The sequence below is a fragment of the Chroicocephalus ridibundus genome, chromosome 3 (assembly GCF_963924245.1).
Source record: "Chroicocephalus ridibundus chromosome 3, bChrRid1.1, whole genome shotgun sequence".
Classification (NCBI taxonomy): domain Eukaryota; kingdom Metazoa; phylum Chordata; class Aves; order Charadriiformes; family Laridae; genus Chroicocephalus; species Chroicocephalus ridibundus.
In genome coordinates, this window is record NC_086286.1 from 50,122,175 (window position 1) to 50,145,878 (window position 23,704).

At 39.3% G+C, this 23,704-nt stretch overlaps 1 protein-coding gene across 1 annotated transcript in view; it reads left to right on the plus strand.

The window, feature by feature from the left end:
- WDR27 (WD repeat domain 27) overlaps positions 1-23,704 on the plus strand; it is a 123,639-nt gene that overhangs the window by 37,765 nt on the left and 62,170 nt on the right. Inside the window, exons 21-22 of the mRNA XM_063331032.1 lie at positions 1,853-1,950; positions 14,750-14,852. Of these exons, the coding sequence (XP_063187102.1) occupies positions 1,853-1,950; positions 14,750-14,852 (201 nt within the window). The remainder of the gene's footprint in view (positions 1-1,852; positions 1,951-14,749; positions 14,853-23,704) is intronic.

The following is a 23,704-nucleotide window of genomic DNA, read 5'->3' on the forward strand; positions in this document are numbered from 1 at the left end:
AGTATATCTCTTAGAAGATCATGGAGTGTGACACCCATTTTAATGGGTGTCTGTAATTCCTGTTTCCTTTTAGAATTTTAGTACTTTGAAAATATATTTAGAAGATGATAATAAGTATTGCTATGACTGTGTTAATCAAGAAACATAGACTGGGAGTGAAAATTGAATAAACTTGTCATATTACTTGTATATGCATATAAGTTGCTGCTAAATCAGTGTTTCTGTAAAGGTACAGAAAATGTGCATGACACTACAGAAATTTAGAATGTGCTATAGGGAAATGTTCAGAGGGACATTCAAACATTTAAATAACAGCTGAATCTAAGAACTGGTCGCCTTACTCTCTTGTATTATTTTGAAAATGTCTCTCTGTGGCCTATTAAATAAAATTAATGTAGATGTCTTCTGTCTCTCAAGAATCAAGAAATGTTTGTTTTGCTTATCAAAACATGCAGTAATTACGATGAAGCCAGAGTAGAATTATTTATAGTTGTTCCTGTTGAAATCTGCTAAAATCATTGAGTACAGCTCCTGCGACCATTCCCCTCCCCCCAGCTCCCTCCCCCAGTACTCTAATGACCATAGGTGCTCAGAATCATCACTTTACGTTTAGTAGAGTATAACAGATCCCTTGTTGCAGTGGCAGTTATCAGTGTGATGAAGCCCTGATCCAGTAATGGTATGTTGAAGATGATAAACCACCCTACTGAATCATTACTTGCCACAGCTTATCTTTCTTTAGTAGGAATGTTTTGAATATTCCTGACTGTAATTAGGTTGTAAAATCAGACCGTATCCTTGCCTGAGATATTAATTCCGCAGCCTCTCTACAGATGTCAGTACAGTTAATGAAAACTTGTCCCTTATCTGCACCTTGAATTATGGAAGGTAATCTCTGTTCTTGTTAACACTTTGTGAAATATTGCAGGTGAACATAGAGTATGTATTCATACAGTGTACATATATAGAATAAGTACATGGAGTGTTTGCTATTGTAGGCTAGCAAATTGCTGCAGTGGTCCTTCTTTTCAGGTGAGGTGTGAATCTAGTGGTGGTTCTGCCCATTCTTACTGACTCTTCTCCCTCTTCCCTGGAGACAAGAACAGTGGCAACAACGAGATGGGCCTTCCAGCTTGTCTTCTATTGTGTCACTCTTCTCCCTTTCTCATTTGCAACCTCTGTGATGACTCTACTGCCTCAAGCTTCCTGACAGTCTGCTGGAGCTCCAGAATAACCAATCTGTGGCTGAAGCCTGTTCCTCTGATCCTGTGCCACTTGACCAGTTTACATCTCCAAACCTATTTCACCGGTTGAAGCTAGGCTGTATCTCTCTATATCATTAGAGGTGCTCTGTTTCTGCAGCTGTGAGTCTTCACTTCTCCACCTCCTATAACCTCTTTCCTTTCTCCTCCTCCTCTTACTTAATTCTGTACTCTAGTAGAATCCTCCCCTCCTGCCCCATACTGTTCCAGTCGTCCATGACCATGTAGATTACTGCTTTTCCCAGAGGTCCTTTTCCCTGATTATGTCCTCCCTTCTCACCTCCTTGAACCTCAGTCTCTTGCAAGGGTCCAGAGGAGACAGATACAAGGACTGGAAGAAACTAGGTTTGGGAAGGTAATGGCCATGAGGGAGGAAAAGGATGCGGGGAAGTGAAGAGAGCAGCATCAGTAAAGCTTACTCGCAGAAGGCTGGGACTTCTGCTTTAGTACAAAGAATGATTCTAAAAATCTTTAAATTAAATGAAGTAACAGACTTAGAAAGACTTCCTATTTTTAACTCATATTCTATGATTCTATAAATATTTAGCAGTGTGAGAATAGTTATCTGAAATGTATTTCATATTTTACAGGGGTCATCATTCAGTGCTCAGCAACCCGAAGCTTACAATCTTTTCATGACCACAGCTGCTGGTGATGGCATCAAACTGTGGGATTTAAGAACATTGAGGTAAGGCTGAATTAAGTACCTTGGAATAAAAAGCCATGCTTTACCTTTATTCAGAATTTTCATACTTCTTGTGATATACCAGTAGAAATTTGGATGTGGAATAAGATCTACAGTCAGGCCTTTAAAAATGAAAATTAAAGGCTAATTGGAATTTACTAATTTTAAGAGACCAAAAAAAATGCTGGTTCCTCAGTTGTAGTTAGCTATGTGGAAGCCATTAAATGGTCAAGATTTATCACACGTGTCTTACCTACCTTTGTAGATCTAATTGTATATATAAAACAGTATATTGAACTGAATGCTAATGGTATTTCCAAACCAGCATGTCATAACTGCTAACGTAGGTAAAATTTATGATCCAGCTTTTAAAATCAAATGTAATTGTAACAACATTATTACAAATCATGTATGTAGTGCTATAAATTTGAGTAATATCATAAAATAAAAATGCTACACTTTTTCTAAAACACTTTGTGTTGTACTTGAAAAATCTGTGGGACAAAGGGAGAGAGTGTCAGGGAGGGAACGTTGCTCAAGAGAGGAAATACTTGTGGCAACCTCTGTGCATGATAAAAGAATTATGTTTAAAATAAAAGAGGTTTAGACAGGGAGGATATGTAAGTTTTAAAGAATAATTTCATATTTTCTTTGTGTGTATGTAAACATAGATTTATTGAAAGATGTAATATAACTTTTTTGGTACTGAATTTGCTATTTAGGAAATGCTTAATGATCCTTTCATTTTTTCCCATCTTTCTGTGGTAAGAATACATTAAACCTATAGGGGGCATGTATGTTCTTGCCAAAACCATTGCTGCATTACCTGCACTCAATGTCAGAAAGTAATGAAACTAGAGACTACTAGGTTGGAATCTGTTACCTTCTTATGTTTTTCTAATAAGCTGCTCAAACTGTGTTGCTGAGGAGTAATGAAAAAGTAGAAAGCTTTTCACAGATCACTTATCTGTCTCTTTGTTTCTAAATACTAATGTAAGTAGAGCAGGTGAATGGTAAAATAGTTAAAGTGTAAAATCTGGGCAATCAATTAAATGAATATGTCTTGGGAAGAGGGGAATAATTTATGTATGTTCTTGCTCTATATTTAATTTGGCAAAGTAGTTGTATTCTAGAGGCCACTGAGTTCTATTAGCCAAACTTCAAAAAAGTAATTCAAGTCCTTATTGACACATATTTTAAGGGCGCTTCTTAGGTACTATGTATATGTATTTGTTACACATTACACAGTGATCAATGTTAGTAACTGCTGTGGAGAAGAAATAAAGAAAATATATCATTATTTTTCACTTGCTAGTAGAATTTAGGGGAAAAAAAAATCCTGTTTTTAAAAATTAAATTCTCTCTTTGCTCATACCAGAGACTGAGTCTTCTGTATTTTAAAATCTATTCTTGAGTTCTCATAAGGAAGAAATCTGTTCACTTTTTCCTAATGTGTTCACCAGGTGTTTTTCACATAAATAAATTTGAAATGGCTGAGTTTGGAAAACTCTATCTGAACTTGGAACAAGTCTCCACTGAAGTGTTAGGTCTACTATACAGTTACACAGACTGAAAACTTTTGCTGTTTTTTTTTGTTCATAGGTCTTGTCCAATCAAATCCAGTCCATCCCTTGCGCTGTTGGGTGCTTACAGGAGAGACTAGTTCCTAAACAATCTTATGATGGGCCAGTACCTTTAATCTCTTAAAGTTGTTGATTTGTAAAGTTGGTGCATCAGCCATTACTGTGTTTCAAATGGTCCCTCTGGAATGACCTCTCTTTATTTCTGCTTTGGGTTTGCCAGAATAGGGTTTGTTTAGTGAAATCTTTGTCCAGTGTTCTTGAAATATAGCAAAGGTAAGTCCACCTTCTCATTTATACTCTTTGCAGTATTGTGAGTAGTAACACTAACTGCAAGATCTCAACTTTATGGTTTGTTGTTTTTATTCTAAATATTTGCCCTAGACATCTACAGTGAAAACTTTTTTGTTTAATCTGCTTGTTACCCTTGTTGAGTTCTATCCATTGTTACTTTATTTAATAATACTGTAAAGTATGACATTCTAATTAATTAGGAAAAAAACCCTCCAGCATGGTCCTCTTGAAAGCTGCAGTTGAAATCATGGGAAACAATTTTCAGAGTAACTCTGCACAATTTTTCTGGGACTCTCAGTTATATCTTTTATTCATTTTCTTTGATGATGGTTCTTTTTTTTATTATTATTCTGACATGCATTCCTTTTCTTATAATTGACTGGTGTATCATAGCAGAATGCTCAGGTTCATTTTTGATCTTTGCTTAGAGTAAATCTTCAGAGAGGTTATCCTGGCCTGCAGCTTTATAGGTTTTTGAATATACTGATTTATTTTTCTTTCTCTGAGTTCCACAAGAATTTTTCCATTCAGTCTGTATTATCAAACTACATTTTTCCCAGTGAAAATTCTTTTAATTTATCTTTACTTTTGTTCTCGAAGTTGATGAGAGTATTTTGCCACTTGCATTTTCATCATCCTTACTAGATAAAGCTGTGAATCTGTCTGTCTGTTTCACTATTGATGATCTGGAGGCATTCCAAGATTGCTTCAGAGAGTGCCAGAAAGTCTTATGGGTTCCTCTGAAGGTGGCACAAGAAAAGGCATTTTAACTTTCTGATGTTGTCAGCCAACCTCACACAGCCAGATCATCTTGCCAATAAATGAGGGAATCTTGGACACTGCTAGTGACTTTTGGATTTACTCAGACTCTTTCTTCATTTGCTTTGAAATGCATGGATTTGTAAAGTTTCATCTGAAGATTCTGAATATTTTTGTACTTCTCCTGCATTCTCCTCATTTGTAACTGTAGCTAAGAAAAGCTCCAGAAAATCTACAAAGCAGACTTACAAATAAAGAACCAAGGAGAATAAATCTTTCTGGAAGAAGAACTAACTCTGGCTACTCTTCTTCCAGGTTTGGATAATAAACTATGAGGCTTTGTGAATACATGCATCATGGTAAGGTTCTGACCTTTGACCAACTTCCAATACATTGTGAAGAGCAATTTAATTCTATCTTGTCTAAAAGAATGGCTACTTGGAGAATAAGTAAAAATACTTTCTCTCGGATCCAAGGTGGAAGCAGTGAACGTAGGAGTTAGACTGAGGTGCAATGGGGATCAGAATGAGAAGAACAATACAGTTACCAGCTTCAGGATGACCAAGAAAGTGTCAGACAAGTATTTAATGATCAGGAGGTACAAAGGCTGATGCATGCTTACATTTTTTGAAGGAGTTTAAGTGTTCTTAATGATGAAACACTGTAGACTCCTAGTTGTCCGTAAAACACAAGAAACTTTACCATTCTACCTCATTCTGCTGTCTCTCTGTTGAATGCAATTTAGAGACATCACAACTCTTTCTGAAGTCAGGAATCTAGCAATGATTCATAGGGATCTGTACCTATTGTCTCCACCATTTTAATCTTTTGGGAAAGTCTGGATTGGAATAACACAAATTGGTGAGTCTTATAGATCACTCAGGCTAGATATATCAGAAAATTCCAATACACTAAGCCTCTTTATCTGTCAGTCCTGCCTGGTTTTAGTGACTATGTTCATGAACATATAGGGCAGTGAAAGACATATATTTTGGCATCCTAGTGCTGTAAAACCAATGCATATAAAGAGTGTAGAAACTTAGGAATTAAGGAAAATTCCATTCCCTTACACAGTAAATGCATAACAACCCAAAATAACATACTAGACTAAATACCAGCTGCTTTAACATGTTCATATGTAACTTAAGCTTCACATGATAGTTTTTAATTCTGTTTTACCAGTCTGGATCCCTTCAATTTCTTGTTACCTCCCACTTGTAGATTAGATCATTCGATGCATTAAAGCATCCAGAAGAAATTAAGTTCCTTTCATTCATTATGTTAGGAGGAAACTATCAATTCAAAGCATTGCCCTCTTTGCTTTGTTAAATGCTTCAGGTACTCCATTTAGACTCCGTCCTGGACATTTAGTCTTTGCCTGAACTATGTTGTTGGTGTACCTGTCTCAAGTCCTGCTCCAGCCTTGTTTTTTTATGGACCCTGACTGACCTTCTAGGTAGTTTGCCTTGAGTTCTGTTTCTGGCAGACCAATGTTGCAGTCTTGCCTACAGCCCTGAATCTGGGTCCATCTCTTGCTGCTCCTGACTGGACTCCCAGGACGGATGCTGGACCTGGTTAATGACCTCACTTTTTCTGGGACTGTCAATGGGCCTTGTTACCAGCACGCTACTCTGACCACCCTATTCAGATATGGTAGGATGGTGTCATGGTTGATGAGAACACTGCACCATGATCACCATTGGCTTCTCACTCACTTTCCCTTTTATAGCAGCCCTGCTTTTGCATATCCACCATTATATTTATTTCTCATGTAATGTGCATAGGCCTGCAAAATGTACACTAAGGAATGCCTTGTGATGTTTTGGGTTTTTTTCTGCTCAAAAAAAAAAGTGATAAGTTGGTCCTGGTAATTATCAAGCATGTAATCCTTGTAGTTAATTGGAACTCAAAAGCTGATTAACATTCTAAGCAATACTCCTAACTTTAAAGTAATTCCTTTCACTTCTGAAAGGGATAGTAACATAGGTAGTACTTACACAGCTCTGTAATGTATTATATAAACAGATTAAGATAATCCAAGGTTATTCCCCTCTGTGCAGGGAAGCCATGCACTGATGAATTTGCTAGATTGTGAGCACAATCAGCATATGAATATGCTCATAATTCAAGCTATGTGAATAATTGAATAAAGATTTACTGATTTTGCAGAGGTTATCCCAGATCCCATACACTCAGATCTTTTCATAGAATCATAGAACTGTTTGGGTTGGAAGGGACCTTAAAGACCACCTAGTTCCAAACCCCTGTCATGGGCAGGGACACCTCCCACTAGACCAGGTTACTCAAAGCCCCATCCAGTCTGGCCTTGAACGCTTACAGGGATCGGACATCCACACCTTTTCTGGGCAAACTGTTCCAGTGCCTCACCACCCTCACAGTAAAGAATTTCTTCCTAATATCTAATCTAAATCTACCTTCTTTCAGTTTAAAGCCCCTCATTACCCTTCATCCTATCACTGTTCTCCATGATAGAGACCCTCTTCATCTTTCCGTAGGCCCCTGTAGGTACTGAAAGGTTGCAATAAGGTCTTCCCAGACGCTATTCTCCTTTCCAGGCTGAATAGCCCCAGCTCTCCCAGGCCATCTTCATAGGAGCTCCAGCCCTCTGATCATCTTTGTGGCCCTCCTCTGGACACTTAATAATAATAGTCAGTGGACTGTACAAGGCTTGGTAGTCTCCTGATGACATCCCTGATACGAGCCCCTAGTAAGCAGCAGGGGGCTCTAGAAAGTGGGTCAGGTCAGCAAATGGATGCCTCCGTACCCTTCAGAAGAGAGTCACCTACTACTATCACCTGCTGCATTTTCTTAGTTGTGCTGGTTGTTATATGGAGAGCCGACTGGTCTGCCTTATTCAGTTCCAGTGTCTCTCCTGGTGTGACTGGTGAAGCAGTTCTGCAAGGGCACCTCAGGCTTCAGAGTAAGTCTCTTCCTCCTGCTGGTCCTTGCTATTGCAAGCTTCTGTTCTGCGTTACTGGCCCCCTTCCCTTCTGTGTGTGCCGATGGGGGAGTTTCTGGTTGTTTGGCTGTAGATCCACTGCAGACTGTGCTTGGAACAAGCTATCTAACTCCTTCATGGCCTTTCTGATGCGATGCAGCCTCCTCACTGCCTCCTGCAGCTCAGCCACCTGTGGCAGGAGGTCCTCCACCTGGGCACACCTTTTGCAGGCAGGTGTGCTACCTATCTCTGCCCCAGGAGAAAGATCTAGGCTCCTCCTGCAATCTGAGGTCTGCACTGCAGCTTCTCACTTCAGCAGCTCCATTTGGTGGAGTCATCGTCCACCACTGGGGTAGATGGTGCAGACCCCCAAGCCAGGGCTGCAGCCTTTGCTCTCAGACGAGTGCCCACCATTCTGCCTTGAGGGTCAGGTAGGATGAGTGCCCTTGACCTGTGCAGATGGTCACAGAATGGTGCCTGTTTGCTGGTCAAGTCTCCCACTCAGACAGGGGAATGGCCCTCCTTCGAAGAGGCACCTTTCTGCAAAACTGCCGTGCCAGGCCCTGGCTTATGCGCCATGCTCGGTTTGCCTACTCTGTTCATGGTGCTCCTGGTTGCTAGTGCTCCCTAGGCTGCTTTTTATAGGCATTTTCATCTTCGAAGACATGAAAAAATATTCTCTGTCTGCTCCTATCGGCCATTGCCTTCCCTTTGAAGGAAGAATATCTGCATCAACAGCAGACTTCTCAATCTGAGACACTTAGTGGTTGGCGGAATATGAGATGAAGCAAGATACAAATTGTCTTGGTAGGTGCAGGTTGGGTGATTTTTATATGTTGTCATACAATATCTATTCAGTAATTGTTCCTATCTTTAGCTGACCAAGAAGACATAGTTTCTAAAAATTTCTGAGGAGCGAGGCCCTTCAGAGAGGGCAAAAAGGAGGACTACGGAACTACAGGCTGGTCAGCCTCACTTCAATCCCTGGGAACGTGATGGAGCAGTTAATCCTGGAAACTATTTACAGGTTCAAGTATGGGCTGGATGAGCAGGCAGTGAGGTGGATTGAAAACTGTCTGAATGGGAGCCTCAGAGGGTGGTGATCAGTAGCGTGAAGTCTAGTTGGAGGCCAGTAACTAGCAGTGTACCCCAGGGATCAGTACTGGTTCTAATCCAGTTCAGCATCTTCATTAACTATCTGGATGATGGAGCAAAGTGTAGCAAGTTTACTGGTGAGACAAAACTGAGGGTTGTGTTGCCATACAAAAGGACCTCAACAGTCTGGAGAAATGGGCTGACAGAAGCCTCATAAAGTTCAACACGAGGAAGTGCGAAGCGCCCTTGGCACCAAGTGCAACCCCCCAGGCACCAATATATGCTGGGAGTGGGGGATGATTAGCTGGAAAGCAGCTTTGTGGAAAAGATCTGGGGGTCCTGGCAGACACCAAGTTGAACTTGAGCCAGAAATGTGGCCTTGTAGGAAAGAAGACTAATGATGTCCTGGGCTGCATCAGGAGGAGTGTTGCCAGCGGGTTGAGGGAGGTGATGCTTCCCCTCTGTTTAGCACTGGGGAAGCCACACTGGCTCTATGCGAGCAGGGAGGTTGGATAAGATGACCTCCAGAGCTGCCTTCCAACCTCAACCATGATGTGACTGTGATTCTATGAAATTAGTATTTGCTTTTCTCTACTTGCCACAGAAATATAGAGATGTGCAACTTGCTGGGAGAACTGATGTAATGTTGAATAAGAGAGCAGGATGCACAATAACAGCTGACATTGGGAATTAATTTAAAAGGAAGGAATGGGACAGTTGTTCTATGCTGTCAGATGTGCTCATCATCTACCCAGAGGTGAGGAGAGCAGGGAAAAGTTATTACTGCCCAATTTAGAGGTCTGGGTTGCTACTGTGGTAGGTATGGGGAGGTAGATGTGACAGCTGCTAGATTACTGTTGCAGGTAATGAGATTGCAGGGCAAAGTGTTGGGGGGAGCTCCCAACCACCACCACACTAACACCTCTGGTGGCAGGAACAGCCTGCCTCTGACTCACAGTCTGAACAGTTGAAGAATAGAAGTTCAGCTGCTCTAATGCTGTTTGCTGCTGAAATAGCCATTCCTCATCTCTCTCTGGAAAAAAGTCAGTGGGTGCTTATTGGACCACAGTGAAGATATTTGAAGAATATTGGACTACTTGGACACACTGAATTTCTTCTGCAGAATACTCAGATGCATGATAATGCTTTGATGCATGATCCCAGGGAAAAATCAGTTTCACCTTCTTTCAGCCTCTGAAAAGATTTGCCAATTGTATAAAGATAGTTTTAGACATTAAGGTAGTATCTCCAACTAGTAGTATGATCCTGTGAAACTAGATCATAAGCTCCCCTGGCAACATATTTTAGTAAAATTCCTGCAGCCACATGGAACTCATCTCATACATTTTCTAACAATTACACTCTGAGAGCCTTAGGGTCAGAATGGCCCTTCAATTTCCAGATACTTTTCAGTTTGCATCTCCACTGTGAACTAACTACTTACATCATCCTGAGCAAGATACAAAGGTACACATACTCACAATTTCATTACTTCTTGGTCTCTTCTGAATGTGAGGATCCTATGATTTGCCATCTTTTTGTCCCTGGAGGTTTGAGTCTTGTTATCTGGATTGTGAGGCAAGAGGGGATAAAGCAGTGGTTGGAGTTCCTCCAAGTTTGTGACTGGGGATGCGTGAAAGTATACAGGATGGGGAACATGTGGTCCCTGCTGGACGCTGTTGGTGAAAACATGCTGAGCTTCTATGTGAAGGGTTTGGTGTGTGTTTAAAATGAAGCCCATGTGTACAGAATATCTAAGGTAGCTACTACTATAGTCAAGTTATACTTGAATTTTGTAGATCCTCAATGGATCTGCTGATACTGAAGGGTCTCTGAACAAATACCAGAGCACTGGGACAAAGTAACAGAACACAAGGAAAAGTGGTTAAAAAAAATCAAACTTTGGTTTGCAGTCAACATTTTTTTAAAATGCAGTAAGTACAATAAAATACTTATTTGTGAGAGTATTCTCTGATTTATAAAGACATGCACCACTCTGGTATCTTTCTTTACAAAGACAGAAAACCTGTTGCATTTTTTTTTCCTAATACTCTGCAAGTTGTTTGCGACATAAAAAGATACATATTTTGGAGTGTAGACTAAAAGCTGTACAATGGAGAACATAGGGAAAACTTGGCTGTTTGCTGTCCCATGCAATTACCAGATGTTTGTCATGGTAACCCCTGAAAAGCTCTGACCAGAAAAGAATTCTTAGGAGGCTGGACAGCATGCCAGTTGGCCACGTAAAGCTTGCAATATCCAAAATAAGTTTGATCACCACCTGTTGCTACTTAAAAAAAAAAAAAACAAAAAAAACCCCTACAAAAACAAACCAGGAGGAAAAAAAAAGCCTGAAATAAGAGAACTCCTAAAATAAGATAAATTATGCACATAGTACCTATTTATTTATTCTAGGATTTTTTATCCACTTTTTTCTATTGCTGTGATACCAGGAGATATCTGGAGTTAATAGATCACATAACAAAGTTTCTACTGGATTCTGTGGAAAGTTTAACTAGAATCAGTTTTTTAAAATGTCTTTTTAGAGTAGGATTTTGATGGGGTGGAGAAGTAGCTGTACTTGTAATAGAGCATACATCCTGATTATAATGGAAAAGATGAAGAGGAAAACAAATAAGAAAACAGAATCCAGGATGTTAGCTATTACTGTGGCCGTATTAGCACAAGGGAAAGTGGCACTGTCCTATGACTCAGACATTGCTTTATATTGCTGTGGGATAGCAGAGAAAAGATCAGTGATAGCCTTGGAACCCTGTTAGTTCTTATGCACCCATTTATAGGTGGAGTAATTGAGTTATTGCTCACAGATGCAGAGGAGTCAAAGTCTTTTGAAAGGAAGTTGTTTGCAGTGATTTATTAGGAGACTTTTCTGTGAAGAAGAAACACCTCATTGAGGAAGTTAACTTTTACAGGCCCTGAGAACAAGGTCTTAAGCACTGAGAACTAATCCTGATAGCCAGTGCTCTACTTAAGGAAGAATGGTGATCCTGAAGGCATATTTAGGAGGGACAGAGGATATATCAATTTTGTTTATTTTTCTCATGGGATGCCGTTGTATCTTACAAGTATAAGATTATAAAGAAACTTTTTCTTCAAACGTTTTTATGAACATTGTCCATATGTGACAATGGGAAAAGGCACTGAGGAGGACTGTATTGTTCGGGGAACTCTGAAATTCACAAACAATGCAATTGGGACTCTGACAGAGACAAGAAAAAACATGATTGAGGCTGAGCTGTAGGAGAGATCTACTCTACACTACAAAAAATGTTTGGTAGGAGCCTAACTGAGGGCAAAATCTTGCAATGCCACATCTGACTATGAAGAGGAACAGCAGACAGATGAAGCACATCATGCTTCATTTTTATTTCTGTCTGCATAAGATATTTGAAGAAAAGGCTTGCCCAAAGTTACAATAATGCCTTTGATGCTTAATCTCAGAATCACATAGTGATCGTGGTTGGAAGGCACCTTTGGAGTGCTCAAGCAGGGTCACCTACAGTCCATGCCTACGTCCAGATGTCTTTTGAATATCTTTAAGGAGGGAGATTCTACAACTTCTCTGGGCAGCCTGTGCCAGTGCTTAGTCAACCTCACAGTAAAAAAGTGTTTCTTGATCAGACAGAGCCTCCTTTCTGTATTTCAGTTTTTGCCCAGTGCCTCTTGTCCTTTCACTGGACACCACTGAAAAGAGCCTAGCTCTGTCTTCATTAAAGCCTGCCTTCAGCTCATTGATGGCAGACGTCATTGTGAGACCACTCATAATTATCTTCAAATGGTCATGGTGATGAGGAGAGGCGTCTGAGGACTGAAGAAAAAGAAATGTCACTCCTATCACTCCTATCTTCAAAAAGGGCAAGAAGGAGATCTCAGGGAACTACAGACTGGTCAGCCTCACCTTAATCCCTGGGAAGTTGGTGGAACAACTAATTCTGGAAAGCAGTTTCTAGTAACTGACCACTGGCACAGGTTGCCCAATGAGATTGTGAAGTTTCGCACCTTGGAGATATTCAAAACCTGTCTTGACATGGTCCTCGGCAATCAGCTCTAGGTAAGCAGAGAAGTTGGATAAGATGACCTCCAGAGGTGCCTTCCAACCTCAGTCATATGATTCTATGAATGTTATGGTATGGGAAGCATGTGCTACCCTTTATGTTTTCTTTTAAGTTACCTTGCAAAAAGTAAAGTATTTTAAAAGTATAAATGTATTCTGTGACTTGTCCCCCATTGCCTAAACTTTGGACTCATATATGTTAGAATGACTCATTTGAGAGGAGACTGAAGTAGTTAGCGTTCTCCTTTACTGTCAATAGGAAGCTTGAATAGAGGTACGTTATTCAGTGGCCCAAATGTGGCCATTGGTTATTGGAAGTCTCTGAATACTCATACAAGAGCTATATGCAAACTGAAGTTGAAGAATGTTTTCACATCTTAGGCACAGTAATTGACTGTGTTTATGAGTTACTTCTCTTTGAACTGTAGTGTTCTCTTAAATTGAATTTTTTACAACAGTTTTAGGGTAGAACTAGCCTGTGGTGGAAGGTCTGGTTACTGTATACACAAAATGTCCATTGATATCAGTAGTTTTCTTATATAGAAATTCAGCCAAGTATATACTGTCTGTGAAAGTTCAGTGTTAGGGTCTGTAAAATGATGTATTTTCATGCATTCAAAAGTGTCTTTTTTATGATTTACTAAGTGATAGCCATTGGAGCAGTCACGAAGTAATGTTTTTAACTATGCCAGTTTCACCTGGGTAAACAAAATCAACTTGGTATTCAGTGCATTCTTACACATACAAGAATGTCTAAAACAGAACACCGGGGTATAAAAATTTAGAGATTCACATGTGCGTTCAGTCAATCAAATTAACACAGTGTCTGTGATTTCACTGACCAGGAAAGAGTGTATATCACAGGTTTTGGCAGGAGATGTTACTCTTCCAAATTTGTTCCTGGATCTATCATACAAAAAAAAAAAAAAAAAAAGAATGTGCAACAGCCGTATTATGGTTAAGTATATGAATTTGTTTCGTAAGGAGAAGGGCAGGTTGATAGCATTCATAATAAAGACAAAAGAAGAATACAGATTATTCTGGTTTGTCTGTTTTGAAATGATACCTCGTGAATACAAAAATGAAGCTGAGAAATTATCATATAAATGATAATTCTGAATGGCGTTGAAACTTGTATTAAAATGTCTTTTAACATTGAAGCAATTCTAAATACTACTTTTTCCTTAGTTTTGCCGTGATTAAAAAGCTATCACAGTTCTTTACAACCATGGAATATTTTAGGTGGATATTAATCTTCATCTCATTAAAAAAAATTATTTTTAAATGGGACAATTGTGCTCAGCTATCAAAAACTTGCTCCACAATGCACCTTGCATTATTAACATGAAACGCAGGAAATTAATTAATTCCTTTAGAGTGTATTAACACAGATAGGTAAGAAGTTATCTACAGAGCTAGATTAATCAGTTTGGAATGTCATTTGGATATTGCGTTTCTTGAATTTGCAAGATACAATAAATTAGTGCATCGAGTAGGAATGTAAATAGAGCAAGACAGAAAAAATATCCAGATTTGGGTATAAGAAAAGCAAGCAATAATTATTTATGTTACGATTCCACATACCGGATCTTCATTTGATATAAATTGCTTGAGGGAGATTTCTAAAGCTTCACAAAGCAGACTGGCTTTCACAACGCCCTTCCTTTAATGCAAGGGAGTTTGTTTTCCCTGCTGAGATGGTTGACTAGGGGTAGCTTTATGGTAGGCATCACAGCTCCTCATTTCTAAATACTAATGATGTTTCTATCTTTGTAAACTGAACAAGGCGAAAGCATGGTTTTGGGCATTGTCCTGGTGTAGTTTTGTGTGTTCAATTTATTTTTAGTTGTTAATATTCTTTAATGTCTTTCGGTTTTGTCAAAATCCTACTGCAGAGATACTTAAAATTTAATTTGCGGATTTGCCTTAGTAAATTTGTAGACTAAGAAAAAAGGATGAGACTTCAGCAGGATTTAATGAAAATGGCAGTAAAAGATCTAGTTTTCAGTTGTTGTTAATAAGACTGAAATTTCCCTGAAGGTGTGAACGTCGTTTTGAAGGGCACAGTAGCCACTGCTATCCATGTGGAATTGCAGTATCTCCTTGTGGACGGTTTATAGCCAGTGGATCAGATGACAAATGTGTAAGTAATGTTTTTTCTTATTTTCCTCCTAAACTACAGGAGCTACTCATATTGTACACAAAGTAATCTTTTTATGTGTGTTTGTAGGATTCAGCTTAATGTGCAAAACTGAGGCCTATCATACTTTCATGTACTTTATTTATATATAGCTGTTACATATGATTCCTGATCTCTATGTTCTTCATTTTGCCTGAAAAATCCTTGAACAACCAAATCTTAGTGCTCAAAGTAATTGTTAAAAGCTTGTTTTTAAAAAATTTCACAGTGCTTGACTCTGAATTGTCACGTGCCATCAAAGATGAGAAGAATAGTATCCGCTGTAGCACATCTTTATGTAGCGTGTACGTATCTGACTACTAGGACTATGTAGCCACTACACATTAATTTGCTTAAGCTCCTAAATACAAGGTGATGAATCTTTCATTACTGGTTTCTTATGAACCAGTCAGCTGAATACAAAATGAAAAGTCATTCAACTGTAATTAGAACTTTTCATAATTTATGATGTAAATTTGATTGTGTGTTTCCTCCCCAGACATGTTCTCTTCTCATTCAATGTCAACTGTATTTAAATTATTACACTTAGCAAAGCGTCCTGAAAAAAAGTGTATTAGCACCTTTTTGAGTATGCACCTAATTTTAATTCAGTAAGTCCTGCATTGTTGGCACAATGTTTTTCTTGGTGTTTGCTGAGAGAGAGATGATTGCTAGCTTGTAGTATAGGCCTTTGAAACTGGGCTGGGTTCATTGTAAACACATGCTTTCAAAACAGCTGGGTAGGAAAGTTGTTTAACTTTCTTCTAGGTCTTTCTAGGTGACTCATCAGGACTATGACGCAGGGTTTCTGGTCAAATTTAGAACAAGAGGAATTTACTGTTGTGTGGCTAGTTTTGAAATACTGACTGCAATCATGTATGAAGGTTAGAGATTTTATTGGCAGATTGCTGGAGGTTTGGCAGTAGCTAATGTGTTCTTGACATTTCCATGATAAAATATATTTTTCAAGTTTCTGGTACTTTGCATTTCAAAATGTAGTTTGCAATACAAAAGAAATGCTTTTTGCTTTGTCTTTGAAACAAAATGCATCTAATACTGATCTCGGCTCATGACGTATGTGATATATTTAGTCAAGATTACCCATTAAGGTTGAATAGTATAAAAAGAGGTGCAGTCACAAGACCTTTTGTCTTCTCTTTTGCATTAAGGCTATTGGTTGTAATTACTGCTGATGCGAAAAAAGAAAGGCACGGAGCATGATTTTGCCCTTATTCTAAATTCTTGGCACATGGTTGCTCAATTTTGCCCTTACTCCAAATTCCTGGCACGTGGTTGCTCATCGCAGGAAGCTGAATAGCTGGAATGCATCCTGCTCCGGTTGACATGTGGTCCCTGGTGGGCACAGTGCCAGTCAATATTTTTTAGTGTGGCTCCTGGGTTGGAATTTTACATAATTTGCATTGTATGTCTGTAGAAAAATTTCATTGTTCTTGTTGTCCCCTCAGGAAAACTGAGTCAAGTTTCGGACTCTTGCTACAACTATACTGCTAGGATAAAATACAGTTTGGGGGCATTTTTAGGAGGCTGCTTCTCTTTGAAATCTTGAGACTGGATATAGTTCTGTATTTCCTTTTGAAAAAGAAAATTGAACATGGCACTGAATAGTCCATTCATATTGTTAAACTAATAATATCCTGACAGATGGACTGATGTGCAACTGGAACAGTTTTAGGAGTATCAAGAAGCCACATATTTTTGCAGATTGTATTCTATGAGTGAATGTCCACTGGAATTCAATAAGCTGCATAAAAATTCAGCAGTGTGAATACGAAGTGTTATCTTGAATAACACATTCTGGAAATAAGTTATGTAATTTTCCACTGACCAGCAACTGCATCTTCAATCAACTTGGAGTTTAATTTATCAAGTGCAATGCTTGCACCCTGTGGTTGACAAATACGATTGATTTTAAAGCCAAAAGAGGCAGAATTGGAATATAGTTGAGAGACATTAATCCTAAACTGCCTTTTATATTTCACAATATCTGAAGTGTTTGACAGGGGGATACGTTGGCTGCATTGATTAATAGCAAAATCAAAACCATAATCCTACAGGGCATAGAATCAGAAACCCAAAATATGTTATTGTAAACAAAGAGATGCAAATTCTGTCTGCCTTTTCTCTACTTACAAAGCATATGACCTATTTTATATGAGATCAGCTTGGGATAGCTTCTGTGTGTCTGACGTAGCCAGTTGTTTTTATTTGAACTGCTTTTGTGTGTGTTAGCATGAGATTTGTAAATACTGTAAATCATGGGTTGAAAGTGTTCCCCTAATTGATTACTCCAACTTCTTTAAGGGAACCTTTGTCAAGACGTGTGTAGGATCTGGCAGTCTGATCAAAGCAGGTACCCACAGTATCCTCGTTATGAGCTGTGATTATCCTTACCATAATTCATTGTGATTAGAAAACCTGGAAAGTTATAATTTCTAATATCAGATCTTCTCTTCACCTTAAATAGCCTAAGGTACAAGAGACATGGGTTGACTTTTTCTTAACTGAATACACATAATATTTTAAGTTCTAATCATTTTACAAGTGGACAGTTTGAGGTTTCTGACTGTAAGACAATAGTATTAAGGATGTTGGACAAATACTCTAATTTGGTTTAGATTTCTATTTTCCTGGTCTCTGTACAGAAATGTTTACCTAAACGTTTATTGACCAAAGAAATCTTAGTCTAAAAGGACAAAAATATCTGGAGAGTGTGAAACGCTAGTTTTTAAAATAGAAATAGCAAATCTTCTCCTGTGCTCCATGTAGTTCTAGTTAGCTGTTTTACTTCATGTCTAATTAGGTTCTTCTTTTTGTCTTTGAAGACCTTAGGGCTCTCAATAAATTCCAAGTTTCCAGAAATGAAGTAGGGAATGCAGAAATAAAGATTTGTCTCTTTAATTGTTTTCAGATTCATTCTTGCTAGTTCTCTTTGAACTGTAGACTTTAAGGGGCACATTTTGACCCTAGTGCTGAAATGGTATTTGCTAACGTAAACCTCTGTGTCCATGTCAAATGCCAAAGCCTTGGGTCAGACAGTGGGAACTGTGAGCCCAACACAGAAGTTTTTTCAGCATAACAGGTTGCTACATCAATAACCAAAATCCATGGGTAACGTATGAAATTGTCTTCCATTTTGTTTATGCTTTTTATGAAAGTATAGGATTTTGCCTACAACGTTGTTTCTGAAACACATTCTAAATCCAGAATTAAATTTATGCCTTCGAACTGTGAAGGCACCAAAGCCAGATAGAGTAGGAAGATTGTTTCTTCTTTTCCAGAGAGCATCAACACTAAAAAGAGTAATTGGAGACAGGATAAGGCAATTTGATGCTTATACATAACACCAGCGTACTAACCACTTGTTAATCCCATTTGTGCAAAATTGGTTTTAGAGTAAATTCCCATTATCCAAGTGATGCTGGCAACATACTGGTCAGGGGGCATGTCCAAAGAATTCTGCAACCTGTGAGTGGCGGCTGGATGTAAACCTGGACCTGAGGGTGCTTGCAGATTCAGTTGTTTTCAGATACAAGGTTCTGCATCTGACATAATACAAACTGTAGAACTTGTTTATAGTTGACACCTTACTTTTTTAAATAATTACAGAGGTTGATATTCCAAATAGCATGTCAGTCCTGCTAAACAATATACTTTAATGTTTTGCTACCAGATATTTATTTAGTTATAAAATTCACTGTCTCAAATCACATAATATCTTTATGACTTTCCCTATTGGATTAGATGCATAACTTCTTTGATAGGGACAAGAAAAGTACGTATTACAGAACAGTACTCTTAGTTTTATTTTTATCTGGTCTTACATCAAGATGGGTAGCTTTAGAAACATTTCTTATTTTGCCACTCATAAATACATTCAAAATGCAATGCTGACATCTGTTAAACTCATCATCTACTCTACTTGGCCACATATATTTTGCCTTTGAAAAGCCATAGTGAAAGAAGCTCTATAATTTGGAGTAGTTTAAATTTTTAAAGTTTTTACCCTTATTTCCTCGAGTGTATGAATTGCAGTGTACTAGTGCAGAGTGAGTACACCACTCTGCACTGCTTTTTAGTTTGGATAAGGTGTGTATACACCCCTTCTTAAAGCACATCTCCCGGTCCTCCCCATTTACTATGCTTTGATTTGTAACACAAAGGCATCTTGGATCATGCAGATCAATTCATTTCAGGTGAGGCTGAAGTGGAAGAGCAACTCCTTGAGCAAATTGAATGCTCTCTATATCCTAATAGTGTTCAGTTCACAGAATCGGAGATAAGATAGCCTGAAGTAAAGCATGAAAACATATTTGGAGGTTGTGCTGCCAGCACTGTTCTGTACATCTGCTCCTCTTGCTCTGCACTACTTCCTAATGTAATCATTGCCGTAGGAGTTTATGATCTATTTCTTAACTACCATAAATACATTATCAGTCATATTAGTCTTTCTGTGGCTCAGTTCTAACTTATAAAGTGGAGATTAGCAATGGTATCTTTCTTCTGTCCTTTTCTCTTTAAAAGAGTACTTTAGATGAGGCCTATCTCAAGTTATTACCACTGTAGTCAGTTACTCTGATCTTATACGAAATACTTCCACCCTTGTGTGTCTGTAGTGTGATAAGCTTAAAAACTGTATCTGATTAGGTACAAAATTGTATAAAATGATCTAGATAGCAAAGAGAAAACCACCCCAAGAACCCCAAAATATAAATGACAAAATTATGTGATTGTCTACTCTCCCTTTGAGACCTCAATTTCACTAGACCTTTTTAGGTACTAATGAATGGAAGATAAAAGACTACAGATGAGAGAAGAGGCAGAGGGTTGAGAAAGATGTTTTGGTATGGATGTATGTAGATGGAGGAGATAGGACATACTAATAGTTCAGAATGTTTAGTTCATTGGGGTTGGACTAGATGACCTTTAAAGGTCCCTTCCAACCCAACACATTCTGTGATGATTCTATGATTCATTATCTCATGGAAGTGTATCTTGGAGGTATCACTGATGTTTAAAATAGCTATCTTTGATACAATAGAGTATGCTGTAGTGTTTTTAATACTGGGTTTGGAAAAATAGGAGGATATTCTTTTTACTGGAAAATTACTTTTAGAAATGTCTGATAGTGGTGTTGTCCAGTAATTATTGTCTTGGTCTACACTTTGTACCGGAAGGTTTGCTGAACATAATGTATTATTGTTCTGGTTCGGGGTGAAGCAGAGGCAATTTTCTGTTCAGTGAGAGAGGCTGTTGCTTACACTTGTTGCTGTGGCAACCAGGGTCAGCTGACTTGGTTGTCTACCCTGTGGAGGGGTTGCACCGGTGGACAGGTCAGGTGACCCAGAATGACCAATAGGGTGTTCCATCCCGTCTGCCATGCTCAGTATAAAAGCTGAGCAATGAAACAGATCAGGTTGGCTTTTCTTAGTTGGCTCTTCTCCAAGGGTTCTTCTCCAGTGGACCTCTTTCTTCAATAACACGCGTCTGAGGAGGACCCTATCGGCTCATATGCCTTTTGATCCCGGTTAGTGTGTGCCAGTTCCTTTTTGTCACTGAGTCTAGTCTGGAACATCCCCAGTGCCTGCCAGTGACATCTCCCTGGGAGCTTGAGGTGGTTTTGTGTATATTTGTATATATTTCATTATTTCATTTTTAATTTTATTATTAATGTTTCAGTAAAGTAGTTTAGTTTTTTTCTAAACTCATAACTCTCTTTATCTCTCTTCTCTTTGGAGCGAGAGGTGGAGGAGAGCATCTGTTGTCTTGTCATTGGCCAACCCAGTCCAAACTATGTGTCCTGGTTCCGGCGGGGACAGGGTTAATTCTCCCCAGGAGAGGTATCCCATGCCATGTGAGCCATGCCCACCCTCAGCTGCCGGGGGAGGGGGCAGGAAGGCGCCGCTTGGAGCGGGCTGGGGGGTCCCGGGTCCGGTCGGGGAGCGGCGGTTCCGTAACCGTGTTTGTATATTCCTCTATCCGTGTTATTGTTGTTTTCTTGTTCCCTTTGCTGTTCTGTTAAACTGCCTTTGTCTCAACCCATGAGTTTTGCCTTTTTCTTCCAATTCTTCCTGTATTGGGAAGGCCCCGGGAAGCGGCACGTGGTTCTTTGTTGCTGTCTGAGGCTAAACCACGACACTACGACAATTATATGAAGTAGTGGCAGGGACTATCTGGGGTGTTTTGATTTTCAGTGTCATTGGTATCCCAATTATATGTTGTTCAAGTTTTATTTTATATGTCCATATCGATTAACTAAGATAGGCTTTAAGAGAAAACATCTGGAGAAAACAGCGTGAGTAATGTTTACTGTGGAAAAAACAGGACTGACATTGCTTGGCAGAAGGAAATCCATGGCAGAGAATGAATGATAGGGACTGCGACTACCTCTCTGCCAGCTATTGCTGGAGAAAATCTATTCCTTTCCAAAGAACACAACTTTGTGTTACTCTTGAACCTCAGTTTCTTGGATTCTTTGGTCGTGTGGTTGGCTTTTAGGCCGATGTAGATATGAACACCCAAGTATCTTTTAATATTTTAACCAAATTTTAACCAATATCTTTTAGTATATATCAACACTGACAGTTCATTTTGGTGTGCATGCAGCAGTGAGGTGCTAAAATGGATATGTGAAGATTTTTACCCACAGGGCTTGTGTTTTCTATGTGTGTACTTCTTTGTCTACAACTCTGACAGCAGTTGAATTTTGTGTATTTGTACATATGCCTGTAAAACTACTAGTTGATTGCATTCTGCTTGCAAATTTATTAAGATGGGGTAATCCGTTGTAAAGCTAATGAAATTCCCTGTTATGTCTAAACATCTGAATGAAGATCCTCTGCATCATCTGAATCTTTCAGTATTTCTGTCAAACAGTCAACACCAATACACAAACAGGGAATGCAATTATTGGTACAGCTAATACAGAAGAAAGTCTTAGCAGCAGTCAGAAAAGAGGCATTTCCAGAGTGCATGTGATCCAACCATGCTGCTTCAAAATGAGAGGTGAGGTAAATTTTCTTAGAACAAAATCTTCAAGTAATAATTCTGCACCCTGTCAAACCTAAGTATGTTATAATACTAAAAGCAACCTAACTACGGCAGTGTTTGGTGCAACAGAATTTCCACAGGCAGACAAATAAAACCAATGGTATATGTGAGGTTTTCAAATTGGCTAATTAAATATAAACCAGAATCAGGAAAAATATAAATTGAAAGCTTCTAAGAAGGGTGGTTTACAGAGGCAAATCTGAGATATGGTTAAGATCTGTTTATTTAAACTTTTTTAATGAGAAAAATTCAAAAGTGTGTTAGCTATAACTGCATGCTGATACATTTGAAAAGTATCCCCTGCATCTTGAAAGATGACTGATCTTGATAATATTCGCTGTTTTAATAATAGAGTATTGTGAATTTTCACTGTTACTCCTTTTGTAGTTACATTGAAGGAACTCAGATGGAAACAGGAATCTTACTGTAGTGGTCAGTTTCCTGTGACTACCACAAAGACGACCTCCATAAGTGGTATTAGAAGGGGAAGGGACTCTGAGAGGGCATGTTGTACTCAACGTTTTCATGACAGTGTGAATAGACTTACCATGCTGCCATGCGGCAAGTGTATAAGATACCTTGGGACTGAAGAGCATTAATCAGTGCTTAGGATACTTGTGAAGTCTGTTTTATTATGTGTGGATTTGGCACGGATGCCTATAGTCAAGGTAGTCTAACACTTTCCACTATAATTCTGTTTTCAGTTCCTTATAATTGAGAACATTTTTGGCTGAAGCTTTCTGTGCTGGGTGTCTGCTTCAGGCTGATTGTTTTTCATTTTGTCATTGTTTTTCATAAGTCGTTCAGGTGATTTTTCAGCTTGAGGAAAAATACATGGTTGAGTGGGAGATGTCCCCCAGTGTAGACTGGGGACGGTGGAGTGCCAACCAGAGAATTTTATCATAGAATCTTCATTGTTGGAAGAGACTTTTAAGACCATCAAGTCCAACTGTTAACTTAGCACTGCCAAGTTACTACTACTACTACCAAGCCATGTCCCTCAGCACTAGACCTACATGGCTCTTAAAATACATGCAGGGATGGCGACTCAACCACTTCTCTGGTCAGCCTCTTCCAATGCTTGACAGCCCTTTCTGTAAAGAAATTTTACCTAATATCCAATCTAAACCTCCCCTGGTGCAATTTACAGACATTTCCTCATGTCCTATTGCTTGTTACCTGGGAGAAGAGACCAGCCCCCACCTCTCTACAACCTCTATTCAGGTAGTTGTAGAGAGCAATAAGGTCTCCCCTCAGCCTCCTTTTCTCAGGCTGAACAACGTGTTCCCTCAGCCGCTCCTCATAAGACTTGTGCTTCAGAGCCCTCATCAGCTTTGCTGCCCTTCTTTGAACACACTCCAGCACCTCAATGTCTGTCTTGTAGTGAGTGAGAGGCCCAAAACTGAACACTGTACTCAAGGTGGGGCCTCACCAGTGCTGAGTACAGGGGGATGATCACTTCCCTAGTCCTGCTGGTCACACTATTTCTAGTACAAGCCAGGATGCTGCAGACATTCCTGGCCACCTGGCCACACTGCCGGCTCATATTCAGCTGGCTGTTGACCAACACCCCCAGGTCCTTTTCTGCCAGGCAGCTTTCCAGCCACTCTTCCCCAAGCCTGTAGTGTTGCATGGGGTTGTTGTGATCCAAGAGTAGGACCCGGCACTTCATCTTGTTGAACCTCATACCGTTGGCCTCGGTCCATTGATCCAGCTTGTCCAGGTCCCTCTGTAAAGCCTTCCTACCC